This window comes from Leptodactylus fuscus, chromosome 1 (genome assembly GCF_031893055.1).
Source record: "Leptodactylus fuscus isolate aLepFus1 chromosome 1, aLepFus1.hap2, whole genome shotgun sequence".
NCBI lineage: Eukaryota > Metazoa > Chordata > Amphibia > Anura > Leptodactylidae > Leptodactylus > Leptodactylus fuscus.
Window position 1 is genome coordinate 120,215,053 of NC_134265.1, and position 16,785 is coordinate 120,231,837.

Here is a 16,785-nt window from a genome sequence, read left to right on the forward strand (position 1 = left end):
AAAAAAAAAAAAAAAACGGACACTTATCATAACGATGGCTATCAGTTACTGTTCGTTATAAGTCCGTTTCCCATAGACCTCAATGTTAAAAAAAAAATAGCGGACACTTACTGTCCATTTTTTCAAACGGACAGAAAAGTCCTGCATGTAGGATTTTTTTGTCCGCTTGAAAAAATGGACATGGGTGTAAACGGACACTAAAGGACACAAGATAAAATCCTATTGAAATGAATGGAAATTTCAGACGGACCAGCTAGTTTCCATTGCTAAAATCTTGTATGGACAATAGCCACGGACACTGCTGAGTGGACACAAATGGTAGTGTGAACACTCCCTTACTCAAGAAAGCAATCAATGGTGATTCAAGATCACAGACTTCTCAATGCAAATCTGCACATATGACACACAGTATTAAAAAATCATTTTGACAGAATTTCCCCTTTAAATTATCATTTTCACTGTTTTTATATACAGTAATATAGCAGATGTTTTAGTAACAACAAAGAAATAATAAAAAGATAGGGGATAGTTATGCTGTGTCTTTTATAAGTTATTAAATTGTTAGGCTTTGGACAAGGAGCTTCAAGTTGTAAGCGGATGGAATTTAACAAAAGAGATCTTCTATTCCTATTTTTCTTTCCTGAGAAATACACTATGTATTGGAGATTTTATACTCTTTAAATCCTTCCTTGTTTTCAAGAATTCAACACAACAGCAATGTTCTCCCTTGTAAGTCTATAAGTGTCATTAAAATATTAATTACTCTAGACCTTCCTCATAAGTTTACTGCTTTCCTTGGCAAACGAATGCCTGTGAGAATTGCATGTCTAATCTCATCCCTCTTGTCTGTCTGCTGCTTTGCTCAGTCCAGTAATTGCGGTATATCATAATTAACACGCAGTATCTGATAAGCATACAGTAACACAGTACAAGGAGCCCATGCAACCTATTCATAAAGAAGTACACATCAGATGTTAATATTGATTGAACCTTTCTTCACACGGAATTATGTAGATGATTAAAAATGTGTTCACTGAATTCCTCAATACAATTTCTTACTGTCATTTTGCTAGATCACATAATAGAGGAGGGAAATAATATCTCCTTCTTACCCCCTCCTGGACAGCTTGTTCCAAGTTCCCGAAGTTGGATTTGCTGATTAGCTTCTTCTAGCTGCTTGGATACACATTCAAGGCTTTTCTGCATTTGCTCATACTTCACCTAGGTAAGAAAACGTTATTTTTAATTAAACAGGGGAGAATTAGCTTTTTATCTCCCATACTCTCAATAAGCATCTGTTTTGCCATAGACCACCTACTACACTGCAGAGTACAGACAGATAAATCAAATCTTTTCTAGAGGCCATGTGCAGTCAGAAAAAGAAAGAACTAGCACATATGTCCAGAAAATTACAATTTCAATAATTTCAGAATATATTTTGTATTCTCTTCATTTTATATTAATCTATACAGTAGGGTTGAGCCGATATTGACTTTTCAGGATCGATTTTGAAATCCGATTTCCAATCATTTTTCATTCAAACCTGATCTCGATTCCAATTCCGATCCCAATGCAAGTCAAAGGGATTTTTTTACTAATCGGAGATCGGATTTTAAAAATGATCCTATTCACCATACAGCATGGAATCTAACAATTGAACGCTTCAATTGGGCTAGTTCACACGTAAAAACCTCCTGGCTTATTTTGGTCCTGAAAAAAAACGCTTCCTAATTAGGAAGCTTTTTTTTGACCTAGCCAAGCTATTTTTGGAGCTTTTTTTTGTAAAAACCGCTTCCAAAAAAAGCGAGGCTGTTTTCCCCTCCCATAAAGTGAATGGGCTGAAAAAACCGCTAGCGTTTTTTTTCCATGCGTTTTTTTGCAAAAAAACGCATCACTTACTTTTGCAAAAAACCGCGTGGAAAAAAACCGCGCAGTTTTTGCCTCCCATTCACTTCTATTGCTTTCTTCAGGCGGAAAACGCCTGAAGAAAGGTCATGTCGCTTCTTTTTTCTGCTAGCTGAAAAATAACTAGCAGAGAAAAAAAGCTAGCGGAAAAAAAAAGCTAGCGGAAAAAAAAAGCTAGCTGTTCACATAGGGCTCCATTGTAATGGTCAGTTCACACGTGAACTGCCCGCGCGGGTTTTGACACCGAGAGAGACGCGTCTCTCTCTTGTCAAAACCCGCCTGCCGCGACCGTCGCGGCTTTCCCCTCCGCTGTCGGCTCAAATGAATGAGCCGACATAGGAGGGAGCTGCCGGGGCTGAAGATAGGGCAGGTCGCTTCTTTTCTCCGCTAGCCCGGTGGTCTACATAGACCACCATTGTAAAGGGGCGGATTTTGAAGCGAAATCCGCTGTCAAAATCCGCCCCTTTGCCCATGTGTGAACTAGCCCTTAAGGGGCTGATTTTGAAGCGAAATCCGCTGTCAAAAAACTCCCCTTTGCCCACATGTGAACTAGCCCTTAGAATCCACGCTGTGTAGTGATTTTTTTTTTAACCACTAAGTAGCCAGAGGATTTTTTTTAATTCTCTGGCTACTTAGTCCCCGCTGGTGTCCACTTACCTGCAGAGATGGCTGGTCCGGTGCCCGGTGTTCTCGTTCTTCTTTGCCTCACTGGCCCCGCCTCCCAAGTTAGTGTTAAAGACCTAGGAAGAGTGTGGGAGTATGGGCGGGTACAGGGCAGGGAGACGTGATGGCTCCTCTCCCAGTACCCACCCACACTCTCCTAAGCCAAAAAACCCCGCCTTCTTCCTAGGTCTGTAACACTAACCTGAGATATCACATGGAAAGCAATAGGTTAAAAAGCCTCCCATTGATTTCAATGGGGAGCGCACGTATGCCGGCACCCATAGAAATCAATGGGATCTGTTTTAACGCCGCTCATTCTGAACGAGGTTATGTTCAGAATGAGTGGAGCGTATACTCAGTGTGAAAGCTAACATTGTTAGCTTTTCCTACAATGCTTGGCCAGTAGTAAAGCATTGTGGGAAATAATCACCGATCCCACCTAAAAAGATCGTGTTCGGAATTCTGATCGCAATCGTGAAATTTTCTCAATTGACGATCGCTCAACCCTACTATACAGTAAATAAAAACTGGATGAATCCAGATTGCATTGGTTTACTTTTCTCTTAACATTAAAATTTATTATATTTGGGTGTCATCATTATTGTGAAACTCCTGGAAAATGTTCACAACAAAAGTAGTTGTCCAGCCAATATATATATATACAGTATATATATATATATATATATATAGGCTACTCTTTATCCCGGTAAACGACATGGCTTCACAACTTTATGTTCAAATTTATGTTCACATACTATATTAACCCCTTCCCAATAGTACGATGTGTTATATGATGTGTTTATCTGAACTTACTCTGACCATATCTCTCATTGTTGAGTCTGGTATTTTGTTACTGTAGTAGGTGGCCATATTTTTCACATATTATTCAGTACATACTGTCTTTTCGTGGACCATTACATGGTCTAGATGTATATATTTTTAACTGTTTGTTGTTCCAATAATTACTGTACCTGTTTAATAGTTGTTCATTTGTAGCCATGAATTTTGCCATTCTTACTTAAAAAGTAACTCCATTTTACCAAGTATGGATATTAGCCTTGAGTTTTGTTGGTAAAAACAGGACTATGTAACATGTTCCAGAGATTAGCAATTAATAATACAGAAAAGGTAGAAGTCAACAAAGACACAGCTATTGCAGTAAAATACAGTACTGTATGTGTTGTATAATGAAAATATTATACTGTATATTTATAAAGAAAGAAATCTCCACTAAACTCTCTTTCTATTCACTGAGTACACTACTGTTTCCAACACTATCTCCATTACATGTTAAATATTCATAGACATTAGACAACTTACCTGCATATCCTTGATTTCTCGGGTTACCCTTAACCTCTCTGCTCTCTCCCCTTCTAAAACTTGACAAGCTAATTCACCTTTGAAACGTTCATCAGACAGCTCAGTTATTAAATCAGTGATCTGCAAAATATAATTTTTCACATAGATTTAATGACTAGGTACATATTTACTAGAGATGAGCGAACACTAAAATGTTCGAGGTTCGAAATTCGATTCGAACAGCCGCTCACTGTTCGAGTGTTCGAATGGGTTTCGAACCCCATTATAGTCTATGGGGAACATAAACTCGTTAAGGGGGAAACCCAAATTCGTGTCTGGAGGGTCACCAAGTCCACTATGACACCCCAGGAAATGATACCAACACCCTGGAATGACACTGGGACAGCAGGGGAAGCATGTCTGGGGGCATAAAAGTCACTTTATTTCATGGAAATCCCTGTCAGTTTGCGATTTTCGCAAGCTAACTTTTCCCCATAGAAATGCATTGGCCAGTGCTGATTGGCCAGAGTACGGAACTCGACCAATCAGCGCTGGCTCTGCTGGAGGAGGCGGAGTCTAAGATCGCTCCACACCAGTCTCCATTCAGGTCCGACCTTAGACTCCGCCTCCTCCGGCAGAGCCAGCGCTGATTGGCCGAATTCCGTACTCTGGCCAATCAGCACTGGCCAATGCATTCTATTAGCCCGATGAAGTAGAGCTGAATGTGTGTGCTAAGCACACACATTCAGCACTGCTTCATCACGCCAATACAATGCATTAGCCAGTGCTGATTGGCCAGAGTACGGAATTCGGCCAATCAGCGCTGGCCAATGCATTCTATTAGCCCGATGAAGTAGAGCTGAATGTGTGTGCTAAGCACACACATTCAGCACTGCTTCATCACGCCAATACAATGCATTAGCCAGTGCTGATTGGCCAGAGTACGGAATTCGGCCAATCAGCGCTGGCCAATGCATTCTATTAGCCCGATGAAGTAGAGCTGAATGTGTGTGCTAAGCACACACATTCAGCACTGCTTCATCACGCCAATACAATGCATTAGCCAGTGCTGATTGGCCAGAGTACGGAATTCGGCCAATCAGCGCTGGCTCTGCTGCAGGAGGCGGAGTCTAAGATCGCTCCACACCAGTCTCCATTCAGGTCCGACCTTAGACTCCGCCTCCTCCAGCAGAGCCAGCGCTGATTGGCCGAATTCCGTACTCTGGCCAATCAGCACTGGCTAATGCATTGTATTGGCGTGATGAAGCAGTGCTGAATGTGTGTGCTTAGCACACACATTCAGCTCTACTTCATCGGGCTAATAGAATGCATTGGCCAGCGCTGATTGGCCAGAGTACGGAATTCGGCCAATCAGCGCTGGCTCTGCTGGAGGAGGCGGAGTCTAAGGTCGGACCTGAATGGAGAATGGTGTGGAGCGATCTTAGACTCCGCCTCCTCCATCAGAGCCAGCGCTGATTGGTCGAGTTCCGTACTCTGGCCAATCAGCACTGGCTAATGCATTGTATTGGCGTGATGAAGCAGTGCTGAATGTGTGTGCTTAGCACACACATTCAGCTCTACTTCATCGGGCTAATAGAATGCATTGGCCAGCGCTGATTGGCCGAATTCCGTACTCTGGCCAATCAGCACTGGCTAATGCATTGTATTGGCGTGATGAAGCAGTGCTGAATGAGTGTGCTTAGCACACACATTCAGCTCTACTTCATCAGGCTAATAGAATACATTGGCCAGTCAGCGCTGGCCAATGCATTCTATTAGCTTGATGAAGCAGAGTGTGCACAAGGGTTCAAGCGCACCCTCGGCTCTGATGTAGCAGAGCTGAGGGTGCACAAGGGTTCAAGTGCACCCTCGGCTCTCCTACATCAGAGCCGAGGGTGCGCTTGAACCCTTGTGCACACTCTGCTTCATCAAGCTAATAGAATGCATTGGCCAGCGCTGATTGGCCAGAGTACGGAATTCGGCCAATCAGCGCTGGCCAATGCATCCCTATGGGAAAAAGTTTATCTCACAAAAATCACAATTACACACCCGATAGAGCCCCAAAAAGTTATTTTTAATAACATTCCCCCCTAAATAAAGGTTATCCCTAGCTATCCCTGCCTGTACAGCTATCCCTGTCTCTTAGTCACAAAGTTCACATTCTCATATGACCCGGATTTGAAATCCACTATTCGTCTAAAATGGAGGTCACCTGATTTCGGCAGCCAATGACTTTTTCCAATTTTTTTCAATGCCCCCGGTGTCGTAGTTCCTGTCCCACCTCCCCTGCGCTGTTATTGGTGCAAAAAAGGCGCCAGGGAAGGTGGGAGGGGAATCGAATTTTGGCGCACTTTACCACGCGGTGTTCGATTCGAACATGGCGAACACCCTGATATCCGATCGAACATGTGTTCGATAGAACACTGTTCGCTCATCTCTAATATTTACACCAAAAGAAGCTGTCTACATATACTGTAACACGTATATTCATACACTAAATAACCGGGTTATTTCAGGTGTCCTTGTCTGCAATCACATATTTGGCACATGATCTGGACATGTCTAGTTATGCAAAACTAGAGATCTAGATCGAGGAAATCTTCTGTCTGAGGTACTGAATATACCCCTTTCCCCCTTATCCCTGAAATCTGCCTATTTAGTACAGTATTATAGATGAAGAAACTTGGCTGCATCATATCAGAACTAGGGTTGAGCGATTGTGTTCGGAAAAGATCAGATTCTGATCGGCGATCGAGAAAATTTCACGATCGTGATCGGAATTCCGAACACGATCTTTTTAGGTGGGATCGAGATCGGTGATTATTTCTCACAATGCTTTGCTATTGGCCAAGCATTGTGGGAAAAGCTAACAATGTCAGCTTTCACACTGAGTATACGCTCCGCTCATTCTGAGTGGTGTGTATACTCAGTGTGAAGGCTGCGCTGCGGTTCCATAGGAATGAATGGAAGCAGGCGGCACACAGTCTTAACCCCCTGCGCGCCGGCTGCGTCCATTCATTCTAATGGGAGACTAGCTAACATCTCTAGTAGCTACTTACCTGCAGAGATAGCTGATCCGGTGCCCGGTGTTCTCTTTCTTCTTCGCCTCGCTACCCCCGCCTCCCAGGTTAGTGTTAAAGAACTAGTAAGAAGGCGGGGTTTGTGGCTTAGGAGAGTGTGGGCAGGTACAGGGCGGGGAGATGTGACGTCTCCCCTCCCAATACCCGCCCACACTCTCCTAACCCGCCCACACTCTCCTAACCTGGGAGGCAAGGGGCAGCGAGGCGAAGAAGAACGAGAACACCGGGCACCGGACCTGCCATCTCTGCAGGTAAGTGGACACCAGGGGGAACTAAGTAGCCAGAGGATTAAAATAAAATCCTCTGGCTACTTAATGATTAAAAAAAATCACTACACAGTGTGGATTCTAACAATTATAGTGTTCAATTGTTAGATTCCATGCTGTATAGTGAATAGGATTGTTTTTAAAATCCCATCTCCGATTAGTAAAAAAATCCCATTGACTTGCATTGGGATCGGAATTGGGATCGAGATCAGGTTTGAATGAAAAATGATTGGAAATCGAATTTCAAAATTGATCCTGAAAAGTCAAGATCGGCTCAACCCTAATCAGAACTTTTTTAGGTTAGAATCTCGGGTTCCTTGCTAGGAAATTCATTGCACTTCACGGAATGGCTCTGCAGCCTCCATTATTATCTTTGTGTAGGAAACTTTTAAATATTTTCCCTACAATCAAATAGTATGTGTAGGGAGAGGATGTCCTAAAAAAAATTCCACAAGGTAGGGGGACTGTGGTACAACTCCCCAGTAATTCAGTACATGGCCCCTTCTTTTTGATTCACCATTAAGCCATTAATGTTGTGAGAGACTAAGAGACAACAGGAATATCCATGATCTCTGTCATGTATTGTGTTGATGTATAATCCTGCCTGGATGTCTGGCCAAACATCTGGTTTTGGTTTTTTTATTTTCAGATATTGGGTTATGCCCCTTTTTACATTCTTGGCTGACCCTTCCTGCGTCGTTGTACCTGTCTTGTAGACTTATAATAATAATACATTTTATTTATATAGCGCCAACATATTCCGCAGCGCTGTACAATTTATAGGGTTCAGATACAGACATACATAACAAAGAACGTCATTTCACACAATGGGACTGAGGGCCCTGCTCAAAAGAGCTTACAATCTATGAGGTAGAGGGGGTGACACAAGAGGTAGCAGGGCATGTGATATACATGATTGAATATGAACTGAGGGGGTGATGGTGGTGTGAGTTCTGCTAGGGTTTATGCTTCATAACACTGTTTTTTATTGTGCCTGTGATACAATTCTCATTAAAATGAGTTTTAAAAAAAGACAAGAGTGAGGCTCAGGGACTACACACTAGACCAACAATGCTAAATACAAATCTTACAAGGACTGCTTCCCAGTACATCTTCAAAGACTGTGTAGAGAAATGAATCCCACTTATTGTCTTCTGTCTGGTTGTTGTTCAAAAGATATTGCAAGATCTTACAGGACATGTTAAACTTGTAGTCCATGCCTGTATAAAGATTTAGACAAACCAAGCATAAGGACTCATTGCTCTGCACACTATCTGACTCCTGCACTATAAAAAGGTGGTAAGAAGTATTCCCTGGAAGATGTGGGTTTGCAACCATTGGTCTAGCTTTCACCACTTCCTGTTCTGTAGAGATCACTTCTCATCACTCATCTTATTATCGTCATGGAGCATGATTACAGTGAATAGTGACATCTGTCATTGACCACAAGCTATAGAAATATCACAGCTCTTGTTCTTTCACAAACACCTCTGCAGATATCAAAGAGCATTACTGCAGCATTCTCCCAAGGGCTTGTCTTTTTATGTCCAAGGGCTTGCTGTGGAGAAATTCACTGGAGTTGCTGTTGCAGAAGCCCAGGCAGGAGGGCATCTCCATAAACTTAAATGAAGTCTCTATCTCTTGTACACAACCATTGCAGAAATGTATGGTATATAACAAACGATAACATGCTGCAATCCTGTGATGAAAATGGCTTTATAACATGAGGAATAAAAGGTTGCTAAAGATTTTGGAGGCTTAAGTCCATCAGCTGGTCTAGCAAGTAGTATCTACATGCAAAATTAAGATAATTTAATAAAAATCTAGCAACAAATGATCTATTAACAGCAAATACTCCATGAAGGTCCTATTCTAACCAATATATAGAAGGCAGAGATTTATCAATGTATTCATGACCTTTTTTTTTGTATGTGTGTTTTACTCCAACCGGCTTCAGACACACAGGGAGGAAATGCTGCATGTTTACCTACACAAATCTGCAATGTTACATTCTCAGCAAAGTGGATCACATTTTTTTAGAGCTCATCCTCAAATTGCTGAAAAGAATAAATTTTGGTGTATTTTTTCAGATAGAAGGACAGGAAAACAAATGGCTACTCTGATGAATCCCATTCCTGTATACTATTTATGCAGCATAAGTCAGTAGACCTATTCAGTGCAAGGTGACCATGGGAATGTACAGCATTGCTACCACCTGTCTTTTGACACATATTATCTATAGTACACCAACAGATGACTTTGCCAATAGACAATTTGGCCTATTTTTGCTATACTTTGTTGAGCAACATATTCGAATGTCCTGCTGAGATAACTTGCTGCATTATAAGTCATGTTGTATACAAAAGCATGCAATATACCTATAGTCCACATTTCAGAATAATCAAATAATATCCCATCAGCAAACCATTGTCACATGTTATGCCTGCAGTACCCCATAACTTACATAAATAGTGTGCAATGAGTGGTAGACTTCCATTAACTGTACATTACAGCACGAACTGCAAGACCTATGCCCCCAATATCAGATAACTCTGAGCTCATAGAACATTACTGGCAATATGTTTTGTCCTCTCTACACTAACCTAAAATTATGATAGTAATAGAAAAGAAGACTCCACATTGTATTTCACTTCAAATGGCTTATAAAAGGCCCCTGGAAGGTAAAGCAGCTTACCGAAAAAGCATATAGATTGTAAGCATCAAATAGCCACTTGATAGCACTGAACTGTGTGGCTATTAAATCACCAGGTGATCTGTGAAAGCCCCAACCATAAGTGGATTATAACAACCTCATGAACCCATATCAAAAGACTTTCTTTCTATATATGTCTCTGGTGCAATGAACAATTCACCAGACCCAGCAGCCCTCACGATATTGCACATAGCCTATGAGCCTCTTATCAGGTTCAATCACAGCGCAGGGAAATGTTCAGCTTGCAATAACATCCTAAATGGTATTTGGCACCGTCTTTGTTTATTGCATAAAAGACTGTTTAACAATTCCTCCATTAATAACCTAATTATGTTGCAATGTCCCAGGGCTTGCAAAAATTATCATAGCTTCTTACAGCTAAAAACAAAGTCTGTCTCTAATGGACGGTGGGGATTTGTGCAAATGGGAAAAAACACAGTTCTTTAGTTAAATGTGGTAATTATTAATCCCTTCCTGACACCTAAGAATACCGGCACAGCAAATTATGCAAATGATATTAAGAGTAAACTGTAAAATGATTTCGTAAAGTGCTAGTTAAATGTGGTACAACTCATCACACAAGTAATGTGCCTGGTAATTTGTATTTACTTCTTCCGACAACTCTTCTCTACACATTAAATATACGTTATACTACGTCCCCCACTTCAGGGTTTAATTTACATGTGCTATTTAGAATTTACATGTTTAAATGCAATAAAAATCTGATTTATAAGGCCGTCATGCACCACTGGCTTATGCCTAGGGATGTTTTAGTTTTGGGGAGCTTGACTGTCAGCCACACTTAATGTGAAATATTATGCATACAGGTTTGATTATGCATATAGAATACTGAGAATACTTTATATGTTTAGAGATTTACCACAATTAAAGCACTTGCCTCCTCGAGGCAACTCCCTCCCTTAGACTTCATATGATTATAAAAGAGAGCAAAAATCTGTAACAAACAGTTATTGTTAAAAATACCATGGGAATCTCTGGCAATAATACATTGTATAATTAAGGTTAGCCACAGCTTTAAATAGTAAAACTCACAGTGATCTCTTGATCACTGAGCCAGCTTTACTCTTTATGACACAATCCCTTTAAAGGGGTTCTATCATTGGGAAAAGTCATTTTTAGATAAGCACACCCTTGCATAGCCTTTAGAAAGGCTATTTCACATGTACCTTTTTATGTAAATTGCCTCAGTAGTGTTTGAATGAGCCTGTTTTTATTCATATGCTAATGAGCTTCTCCATGCACTCCGGAAGTGTCTGTGTGCACTGCATGCTCTATGTGTATGTATAGCAGAGGCTACTGTGCTGATGACTCGTCTCTGCTATGCATATACATAGGCAAAAAACAAACAACACCGAGCCGATCCTTGTGTATTACCACTGGAAGAAAATGTGGTTTAAATGTAGAGACAAGTGCTTGCTCACCTGGGTGGGTTGTGAGGAAGTCACAACAACCCAAATAACCTTGAGAGCAAGCAAATCCAGGGTATGTAGAATAAGGTGGAGGGCAGCAGCTGCAGGACCGTTACACGAACGGGAACGTACAACGAAAAATTGGGGCCGGCCTGATACAATGCTCAGCCTGAAGAACAGCGCTCACCCAGAAGATGACAGAAACTTCTTTAATAACAAATGGAACAGCACAACGTGTTTCGGACATATGGTAGTCCTTCCTCAAGTGCACAGTCACTGGCCTGGATGGCTCCAAACATGCATATACATAGAGCAGACTGTGCACACAGACACTTCCGTTGCACGGTGGAAGCTCATTAGCATATGTATAAAAACGGACTTATTCAAACACTACTGAGGCAATTTACATACTAAAGATAGGTGTGGAATAGTCTTTCTAAGGGCTATGCAAGGATGTGCTTATCTAAAAATGACTTTTCCCAATGATAGAGCTCCTTTAAAATGCTATTTCATCGTGTCTTTATACAATGTGACAGAGGGTACCACTTGCATAAAATCAGTAATCATTGACACCAGGCTTCTACTGTCAAGCCTGGGGCCCCACGAGGCACAAACGCCATGATTTAGCCATGGTGGATTTGTAGTTACTGCAAAGTGGATGGGATTCTAGCAAATCCCATCCATACATTGCAGAAAAATGCACACAGTGGAAATGTGGAGATTTCCAAAACCATTGCAGATTAGGAAATTGCATGATATCAATTATCAATACGGAAAAAGCTGGCACTTTCTGTGAAAACCTTTGCAGGAAAAAAAACTCTATACATTGCTATCACGTTTTTGCCTGCAGCCCTTTTGATGAAGAAATTTCTGCAACTGTTCCATTAATTTGAACAAGGCCTACAATGTACATGCATGGAATAGATTTTTCAGTTATGCAAAAATACATCCTAAGGGCCCTTTCAGGCTTAAAATGAAGAGCAATTTGAGATGGCTCAGATTCCTCTCTACTTTCCAGCCCTATGCATCCCCCAGCAGAAAGTCGAAGCCATGAGTTTACTCACTTAGGGAGCCTTCACACAGAGTTTACGCTCGCTCATTCTGATTTTAAGACTCGTTCAGAGTGAGCGGCGTAAAAAACAGATCCCATTGACTTGAATGGGTGTCGGCATACGCACGCTCCCCATTGAAGTCAATGGGAGGCTTTTTTACCTATTGCTTTCAATGTGATAGGCGCCCTTGAGATTGCAACTTACTAATATATACATTTGGCCCAGGTTCAATATCCAAAACTTAACCAATGCTTAACAAGGCTTTTGTTTGGTATCCTTTGGTTACAAAGATAATAAACTTTTACTTAACGCTAACCCCTTGTTCACATCTGCGTTTGGTAATCCGTTCAGGGAGTGTGCATGGGGACTGCCCCCCAACGGAATACCAAACGCATTGCCAAGCGGTGTGCAGTGAAAGCACACGGACCCCATGGTCTATAATGAGGTTCATGTGCTTTCCGCGCGGTCTCCGCACGGAACATGCAGACAGAAAAGTACTTTGCAATCTAATTTCATGTCCGCATGATTTGTGCAGGCAGCATGCGGAAAGCACACGGACCCCATTACATTCTATGGTGTCCATGTGCTTTCACTGTTCACCGCTTGTCAGTGCGTTCAGTATTCCATTCGGGGGTCCCCATGTGGACTCCCCGATCGGATTACCAAACACATATGTGAAGAAGGGGTGATAACTTGCTGCAATGTGATATCTTAAGATAAAAGTCATTTAAAACCACTGTGACAACTGTTTATTTAATTGATTAAGTCTAATGAAGGTAAAGTTTGCTGGAACTCTACATATAAATAGAATCATATAATAGTGGTAACAGCCAGAAATCTTGGTATTCCTCATGTACACAAATACCAGTGTATTCTGCTCTGCTGGTGGTTGTGTATAGTTGTGTGCAGTCGTAGAAACAATAACAGATGTTACCATATATAACTGAATTAAGCCTACAGTACAATGACCTGCACAAATTGTTATCCATTCCTCTGATTTTTAAGCTTTGCAACCAATATTTTTCTCTAGCCCAGAATTAAAAGAAAGAAAATACTAAAATGCTTAAAATTTATAAGTAACTGTAAAAAACATAGCTATTAAAGAGTCAATGTTTTAAGACAAAACACTTATGCTAACAAGGTATTTAAGACACATTAGGACTGAATTTTTATACTCTTTAGAAAGCGTCAGTAGCTTTTCTCGTACACTGGGGAAAAGGCATTTTTTATTCACATCTTTGAACTGAAGCTTTGCATGTCTATGAATGAATACATTATCATAAAATTAAACCCTGGCCCGATTCCACACATTTTAAATGCCGGACCTCCTTCTTTTAATTCTAATCTATGATTCCTCCATATGTCCTGCCTCTTAATATCTACAAATTTCTTCTACCTGAAGAGGTAATCATAACTCTTTTTTTTTCTCATTAGTAGGTATTCTTATGGATAATGCAGATCTGTATAGTATATAGAGCTGTAGCTACTGAGTTTGTCAATGCATCTGTGTTGAGTTTGTCATGTGTAATAAAAGGGGTTGTCCACTTTCAGATAATACTGGATGACAAATCTTATTGTGTGCATAATGAAAAGTTGGACAATTTTCCAATATACTTCCTGCATCAATTCTTCATTGTTTTCTAGATCTTGCTATCTTTCATTCTGCTTGCTTCTAGTGGATAAAAGTAATTCAATGGTCATGTGATATACAGGTCATAGTCATGTGATGGACACACATAATATAGACACTATCTGATATTAAGTAGCCTGTATGGTCCAAAATGTCTCCCTAAAATGATGGCCATCTGGAGACCATTAATGGGTGCAGGCATAGAGACATACCTTTCTGGCCACAAACCCATTAGCAATGCAGACATAATCTCATAATCAGGGACAGAAAATGTCTAGCACTGCTAAAGTGGTGACATTAGGCAGCAATTGTAGAGGACATTCAGAGCACTTAAGGTAAGTTCACACAGAGTTTTTTTGGTCAGGATTTTGAGGCTGAATCCGCCTCAAAATCCTGACCAAAAAGACGGCTCCCATTGAAATCAGTGGGAGCCGCTCAGGTCTTTTTTCCGGGAGCGGTTTCTTCCAGCTCCCGGAAAAGAGAAGCAAGATGCTCATTCTTCAGGCCATTTCGCCTCGCGATTCGTTCTTAAGGCACTCCCCTCCACCGGACTAGACCCATTCATTGGGCCTAATCCGGAGCGGAGTGCGCAGCTCGATACCAATGCAGTGCACCAGCTTTCAGTTGCGGCTACCCGGCTTTTGGTCCGGAACCTGAGGCGGAGGCCAAAAAACTCTGTCTGAACTTACCCTTATAGCTATCTGTAGATAATTCTTATAAATAGTCCCACCCACAATGCATCTTAGGCTGATTTGTATATCCATAAAAGGATAAGAAAAAATATTATTTCTGAATTTTTTCATTGGTTTTTGATCAAACTGGTATGTTTCTGCTTCTCCTAAAGGCTCCTATGTAACACTATTATTGGTTTAGGAGGTTTAGGCATTTTGGAGCTGACAGACTCCCTTTAAGGTCCTTTCCATTTACCAGGCTACTCTTTTTTCACAGTCTTTTAGAAAAAAGAGTAGAATTTATATCCAGAAAAGAAGAAGATTGTCAGTGTCAAAACACAGATTGAGATACTTCTAACAAAGAATCCCTATGGAGAGGGCAGGGGAATAAGAAGGCTGCTGGATGGCGAGGGGACACACACAAATGTGCATACACGCATATGCACACACATACACACATACACAGCTGTTGTATAGTAAATATTTGATTGTCTCACTCTCTACAGTGGTAAAAAGCTACCTTACTTACAACTCATAGAGCTGGTATCAATGTGTGCCTCTTCCTTTAACAGCCTGTATCCTCTCATGCCCTTTATGAATTTCAGTTGATGGATGGCATAGCAATCTCTTCTACTATACAATTAGCCAATAGCAGACATTGTTACTGATATTAGGTACTATAAAACTTTTTTAGAATCTAATATTTTTATTACTGCATTCTTGTATAAATGGAAATTCTGATTGATTTTTTTTTCTTCTACTTGCAAACAAAACAGATGGCATGATAGCTAAAATCTACCCGAGGAAGTGTAACACCCTTCAATTCAAGTAGTTGTGAATAGGAGAGAGATAAGGTGGAAGAAATAAAGAAAATCCTCATTTTCCCTGGAAATCTGTTTGGAATATGCTAGGACCTTGAGAAGCCTCCGTTTAATAAAGCCGAATTGCGCCAAGCGTGGTATTTCAATTCTGTGCTGATTGCTAACAAAAATAACAGCAACAGCCAACATGGGAATCGCTCAGGGATAAAAACACATGCAAAGCAATTTTACTGCAGCGTCACAATCCACATAATACACATCATCATAAACAAATAATCAGTAATGTTATTAAATGCAATATATAAACTTGTGTAATAAAGGATCTGCACACAGGAAACAGCAAGCAGAGAAAAGTAGAAATCATCTATATGAACACATATAGAAGACTCCCTCATAGTCCAGGGGGCCCCACGTTGCAAAAACTCTGCATTTTGGATTACCTGCAAAGTGGATGGGATTCTGACTAATCCCATTTTGATGTAGCTTTTGTCACCATTTTAATTGCTGATGAGAACCTGCACATAGTTGTTGGCTTCACAGATGCTACAATGCTTTGCATCCCAGTTTTGAATGGCTCGGTTGGTTGGACAGCACGCAGGGCTCCGTTCATTTTTTTTTTTTTTTTTTTTTTTTAAATGTAGATTGTGAGTCCCACATAGAGCTCACAATGTACATTTTTCCCTATCAGTATGTCTTTTTGGAATATGGGATGGAAATCCATGCAAACACGGGGAGAACATACAAACTCCTTGCAGATGGTTTTTTGTCCTTGGCGGGATTTGAACACCAGGACTCCAGCGCTGCAAGGCTGCAGTGCTAACCACTGAGCCACCGTTTGGCCCCCAGGGCTCCATTCATTTCAATGGGACTGCTGCAGATAGCTGAGTGCTGTGCTTTAGCTATGTCAAGAGGCAGGGAAATTTTAAATGGAAGTGGAGAGGATCACTATGTGACAACACAAGCTGTAATACAGTTGATATTGCTAATAGCTGGTGTCGGGCAGCTACTTCTTGTCCAAAAGAGAGAAATAATTCCCACATTACTGCAGACGGTGATTCAGGAGCATTCAGTGGAGTTAAGAATATGGCCAAACTTACTTTTGACAAACTTCTTCAATTTCTCATAAATTCAATACATTGGGAGAAATTTACTATGGCAACTGTGTGTGAAGTTTGGTCTAAAATAGGTGCATTTTAGCTATACAATGTTGCATCTAAATTCAGGTCATTTTTTGCAAATAGCTTTATAAGGGGAC

At 40.9% G+C, this 16,785-nt stretch overlaps 1 protein-coding gene across 1 annotated transcript in view; it reads right to left on the minus strand.

Moving 5' to 3' along the window:
* MYO18B (myosin XVIIIB) overlaps positions 1-16,785 on the minus strand; it is a 456,489-nt gene that overhangs the window by 205,096 nt on the left and 234,608 nt on the right. The window contains exons 27-28 of the mRNA XM_075276574.1: positions 3,889-4,008; positions 1,113-1,221 (exon numbers count right to left, since the gene is read on the minus strand). Of these exons, the coding sequence (XP_075132675.1) occupies positions 1,113-1,221; positions 3,889-4,008 (229 nt within the window). The remainder of the gene's footprint in view (positions 1-1,112; positions 1,222-3,888; positions 4,009-16,785) is intronic.